Source organism: Amblyraja radiata, chromosome 38 (genome assembly GCF_010909765.2).
Source record: "Amblyraja radiata isolate CabotCenter1 chromosome 38, sAmbRad1.1.pri, whole genome shotgun sequence".
NCBI lineage: Eukaryota > Metazoa > Chordata > Chondrichthyes > Rajiformes > Rajidae > Amblyraja > Amblyraja radiata.
In genome coordinates, this window is record NC_045993.1 from 2,357,603 (window position 1) to 2,363,375 (window position 5,773).

Below are 5,773 nucleotides of genomic sequence, written 5' to 3' on the forward strand. Positions count from 1 at the left end.
GAGAGAGAGAGAGAGGGGGAGGGAGGGAAGAGGGTGTCGGATCACAGGGACCCTCAGTCTCACACAATTCCTGAAGCAGACTCGGACACAATGGATGCATCAACTCTGTGTGTGTGTGTGTGTGTGGGTGGGTGTGTGAGTCCAGACCCAAGCCGTGGCCCATGCAATCCTTAAATAATAAGATGAAATGGGAACTATCGTGGTCGTATCCAGCTCCATTTCATTTCTTGTTTAAAGATATTTACATCCTCGCAAAGACAACGTGAGATGTCTCCATTTCTTTTTTTCTGTTTTCAGGACAGAGTTTGTCAAGTTTTGCTATTTGCTGGGTCAGTTTATGGTTGACTTTGGGTGCCGTTGGAGGATAGGAGTTTGGGCTTCTCCTTCAAGGAGGACGAGTGCTTGGAATCTCCTCGCCTGAAGTGCTCCACCGACTCGGAGTCGTTCCATGCCCGGGGCATGCTCTGCGCCCCTCGGATCGACGTCCCTGCCGGGTGACTGTACTGCCCGTTCTTCTCATCTGTGAGGGGGGGGGGAGAGGAGAGAACGTGGGTGAGAGATTGAGGGGAGGGGGGGGAGGGAGAGGAGGGGGGAGGGAGAGGAGGAAGATGGGGGGGGAGAAGAGAGGGGGAGAAGAGAGGGGGGAGGAGGGAGAGTAAGAGGGGGAGAGTGGGGAGGAAGAGAGGGGGCGGAGAGTGAGGGGGAGGAGAGAGGGGGGAGGAAGGGAGAGGGAGAGAGTGAGAGGGGGAAGGAGGGAGAGGAAGAGGGGGAGGAGAGAGGGTGAAGGGGATGGAGGAGGAGAGAGAGAGGGGAGGTGGATTTGGGGCGGAGGGAGAAGGAGAGAGAGGGAGAGAGAAAGGGGTAGATAGAGAGATGGAGGGAGAGAGAAAGAAAGGATAAACAATTACAAATAATAGACTGTATCCGGGGAGAAATCTAAGATGAGAACCTCCGCTCACACACATTTGGGAAAGGTGATGGAAGCTGGCCCTTCAGCCCTTCGTGTGGTCTAGCAGGAACGATATCAGACAGAGTGAGGGGCGTAGATCACTTACCTGCGAGTGTCTGGGCGAGTGGCTGATCGTGTGCACTTAGCAACTGTGCTTGAATTGTCTGCACCACTCGTTTAAACCTGCGACTGGGCCCTGCGGAAGACAAAGAGCTCGTCATCACCAAACCTGCCAGTGACGTGCGTACAACCCCTTGCGGCCAGTCCGTGCGTTCAATGAGATTATCGGCACAAAACTGTTTCATTAAATGTGGGACATCTTGGAATTTTACGCAGGCTGTTTTCAAAGTCAATGTTATTCGTCACTTATGCCCGAAGGTGCAGTGATATAAATTTGCCAGCAACGATACACTTAAAAAGAACACACAACACACATTACAATTTAACACAAACATCCACCACAGAGTTCTCCACTATGGTGGAAGGAAGGCAACAAAGTTCAGCCATTCCTCCTCCTTTTTCACACCGTGTAGAGATACAGCGCGGAAACAAGCCCTTCGGCCCATCGAGTCCATGCCAACCCATTCATCGCCCGTTCACACTAGTTCTATGTTATCCCATTTTCCCATCTCCCTACACACTTGGGGGCCATTTACAGAGGGCCAATTAACCTACAAACCCACACGTCTTTGGAGTGTGGGAAGAAACCAGAGCGCCCGGAGAAAACCCACGCAGGTCACAGGGAGAACATGCAAACTCCGTATAGACAGCACCCCTAGTCAGGAGGTGAGGAGGAACTTCTTTAGTCAGAGGGTGGTGAATCTGTGGAACTCATTGCCACAGAAGGCTGGAGGTCAAGTCAGTGGATATTTTTAAGGCAGAGATAGATAGATTCTTGATTAGTGCGGGTGTCAGAGGTTATGGGGAGAAGGCAGGAGAATGGGGTTAGGAGCGAGAGATGGAACAGCCATGATTGAATGGCGGAGTAGACTTGATGGGCCGAATGGCCTAAATCTGCTCCTATCACCAGCAACTCGACCAGCTGCACCACCGTACAGCCCCGATAGACACAAAATGCTGGAGTAACTCAGCGGGTAAGGCTGAGGTGACGTTTCGGGTCGAGACCCTTCCTCAGAAGCCTGAAGAAGGGTCTCGACCCCAAACGTCACCCATTCCTTCTCTCCAGAGATGCTGCTGCCTGACCCGCTGAGTTACTCCAGCATTTTGTGTCTATCTTCAGTTTAAACCAATACCTGCAGTTCCTTCCTACCCAACTGGAGTTGTGTGAGAGTGGGGTGGGGTGGGGGGGTTTGCTGAAGATCCCACCGTTTGCAGTTTGGTTCACCTCAGCTGAAGATTGGCAGGGATTGCAGAGTTCCGCCCAAACGCTCCTCACCTGACATTAGTGTGAAGGTGACTGAGTAGATGCTGTTTTCTCTGTGTGCCTCGGCTCCCTCCGCATAGGTGATGTCCACCTGGAACCTGACTGGTTTCTGGAAGACAGTCGGGCCCCCCACCATCTTATACTCTGCACGGAAGCTGGTCTGCGATATAACACTGTGGCTCAAACTGGGGATCTGGGGAAACAAAGGTTAGCATAGAAACATAGAAACATAGACAATAGGTGCAGGAGTAGGCCATCCGGCCCTTCGAGCCTGCACCGCCATTCAATATGACCATGGCTGATCATCCAACTCAGTATCCCATCCCTGCCTTCTCTCCATACCCCCTGATCCCTTTAGCCACAAGGGCCACATCTAACTCCCTCTTAAATATAGCCAATGAACTGTGGCCTCAACTACCTTCTGTGGCAGAGAATTCCACAGATTCACCACTCTCTGTGTGAAAAAAGAAATTCTCATCTCGGTCCTAAAAGATTTCCCCCTTATCCTTAAACTGTGTGACCCCTTGTTCTGGACTTCCCCAACATCGGGAACAATCTTCCTGCATCTAGCCTGTCCAACCCCTTAAGAATTTTGTACGTTTCTATAAGATCCCCCCTCAATCTTCTAAATTCTAGCGAGTACAAGCCGAGTCTATCCAGTCTTTCTTCAGATGAAAGTCCTGCCATCCCAGGAATCAGTCTGGTGAACCTTCTCTGTACTCCCTCTATGGCAAGACCTAGCGGGGTGAGAAGCCCTGCCGTTCTCTTGGTACGAGGTACGACTCTTTGCGCAACTACTCACCACCATAATAGGTTTGTTCGTGAGTAGTCGCCCAAAGAGTCGAACCTTTTTCTGGTCACCGTTGGATTTTCAACATTTAAAAAAATTTCGGCTTTGGAGTATGGGAGGAAACTGAAGATCTCGGAGAAAACCCACAGGGAGAACGCACAAACTCCGTACAGACAGCACCCGTAGTCGGGGATGGAACCCGGGTCTCCGAAGCTGCAAGCGCTGTAAAGGCGGCAACTATATATCTAGTTCTCTCTTGAGTAAACGGAAGGTTAGGAAAGCATTGGCTTCTCACCGAGAGGAAGGCGTGGACAATGTCCGCTTTGATGGAGCTGAGAGGCTTATCCCTGATGACGATGAATATCTGCTCCTCCTTGTCCAGGTTGATAAAGTTGCCGAACCACGACTTCTTGGCGAGTCTGCCGGAGAGAGAAAGCAGGCTTCACTCAGCTCACACACGAGGGGATTGGCACATGAAAAGGATTCCGTGGTTGATGGGACAGTGTACGAGCAGAATTAGGCCATTCGGCCCATCAAATCCAGTCCGCCATTCAATCATGGCTGATCTATCTCTCCCTCCTAATCCCATTCTCTTGCCTTCTCCCCGTGACCCCTGACACCCGTACTAATCAAGAATCTATCTATCTCTGCCTTCAAAATGAAGATTCAAGATTCAAGAGAGTTTATAGTCATGTGCCCCGGATAGGACAATGAAATTCTTGCTTTGCTTCAGCACAACAGAACATAGCAGGCATTGACTACAAATATATACTGACTTGTGGCCTCCACAGCCGCCTGTGGCAAAGAGTTCCACAGATTCACCACCCTCTGACTAAAGAAGTTCCTCCTCACCTCCTTTCTAAAGGAACGTCCTTTAATTCTAAAGCTGTGCCCTCTGGTTCTAGACTCTCCCACCAGTGGAAACATCCTCTCCACATCCACTCTATCTATGCCTTTCATTAAGTTTCTATGAGGTCCCCCCCTCAACCTTCCAAACTCCAGCGAGTAGAGGCCCAGTGCTGTCAAACGCTCATCATATGCTGTAGAGGGAGATATGCATAGAACACAGAATAGAACAGAAGATAGACACAAAGTACTGGAGTGACCCAGCGGGACAGGTAGCATCTCTGGAGAGAAGAAATGGGTGACAGTCTGGGTTGAAGGTCTCGACCCGAAACGCCACCCATTCCTTCTCTCCAGAGATGCCGCCTGTCCTGCTGAGTTACTCCAGCACTTTGTGTCAATCTTCGGTTTAAACCAGCATCTGCAGTTCCTTCCTGCACTCTTTCATTCGTTTGTTCTCGATCTCTCTGCACCACCATCCATATCTCTTGTTTCCCTTCCCCCTGGACTCTCAGTCTGAAGAAGGGCCTCAATAGACAACAGGTGCAGGAGGAGGCCATTCGTCCCTTCGAGCCAGCACCGCCATTCAATGTGATCATGGCTGATCATCCCCAATCAGTACCCCGTTCCTGCCTTCTCCCCGTATCCCTTAATTCTGCTATCCCTAAGCTCTATCTAACTCTCTCTTGAAAGCATCCAGAGAACCGAAACGTCACCCATTCCTTCTCTCCAGAGATGCTGCCTGTCCCGCTGAGTTACTCCAGCTTTTGGTGCCCAGCTCCAGTACAGGGGTCAGATACAGAGTGAGACCCCCAGTCTATAATGCCCCCCCTCCACCTTAAACACTCCCGGGCGAACACAGGGCCCGTCACGCAGCCCAGGTTAGGGTTAGTTAAAGCAACTCCAGTTCTTCATGTCTACACTTACTCTGGGGATGTCTCCGGCGTTAGGCTGGACATTTCCTCTGGGGGTACTGGGTGGAAGGAAGGGGAGAGGGAGAGGGAGAGAGGGAGAGAGGGGAGAGAGGGAGGGGGAGAGAGGGGAGAGAGGGAGGGGGAGGGAGAGGGGGGGGGGAGGGGTAGAGAGAAAGATAATATTTTGGTCAATCATGTCTCCATGGATAGCCAGCTTATTAACAGCCCATCTGTGCTCTGGATACCAAGGTCCGTCCCATCCTGATGGTCCCAGCATAGTCACTGCTGACAGTATAGAGGGAGCCATGGTGCCATGCAGCACAGAAACAGGCCCTTCGGCCCAACTGGCCCATACCAACCAAGATGCCCCATCTCCACTAGTCCCACCTGCCTGCGTTTGGCCGACATCCCTCTAAACCCGTCCCATCCACGAACCTGTCCAGGTGTTTTTTAAATGTTGAATTTAAGAGACGCTTGGACAGGTACAGATAGGGAGGATTTAATTAAACCTGCCTCGGTCACCGCCTGGCAGCTCCTTCCTTAAACCCATCACCCTCTGTGTGGAAAAGGCTCAGGTAACAGGAGACAGGTAACACACCTGTCCATTCTGTCCACAGATGCTGCCTGACCCGCTGAGTTCCTCCAGCACTCGGTGCTTTGCTCGCCTGTTTCATTCTGCTTGCACCGTATCCTCTCAAACTCACCCCCCGCCCTCACCCTCTCTCCTACCCTCCCCCCACCTTGTCGCCCCCCCCCCTCACACCCCGCCCATACCCTCTCACCCCCACCTACCCACACCCCAATCCCCACCCCACCTTTTTGCCCCCACCACTCTCGCCCACTGCCCCTTACCTCTCACCCCCCACCCTCTCACCCTCACCCCCCACCCTCAC

The 5,773-nt window shown here is 52.0% G+C and overlaps 1 protein-coding gene across 1 annotated transcript in view; it reads right to left on the reverse strand.

The window, feature by feature from the left end:
* Positions 1 to 205: 205 nt before the first annotated feature.
* LOC116966782 (serine/threonine-protein kinase BRSK2-like) overlaps positions 206 to 5,773 on the reverse strand; it is a gene marked incomplete at its 5' end in the record, with an annotated part of 6,644 nt that continues 1,076 nt past the window's right edge. The window contains 5 exons of the mRNA XM_033013122.1: positions 206 to 520; positions 1,056 to 1,145; positions 2,346 to 2,526; positions 3,419 to 3,542; positions 4,894 to 4,939. Coding sequence (XP_032869013.1) covers positions 336 to 520; positions 1,056 to 1,145; positions 2,346 to 2,526; positions 3,419 to 3,542; positions 4,894 to 4,939 — 626 coding nt within the window. The remainder of the gene's footprint in view (positions 521 to 1,055; positions 1,146 to 2,345; positions 2,527 to 3,418; positions 3,543 to 4,893; positions 4,940 to 5,773) is intronic.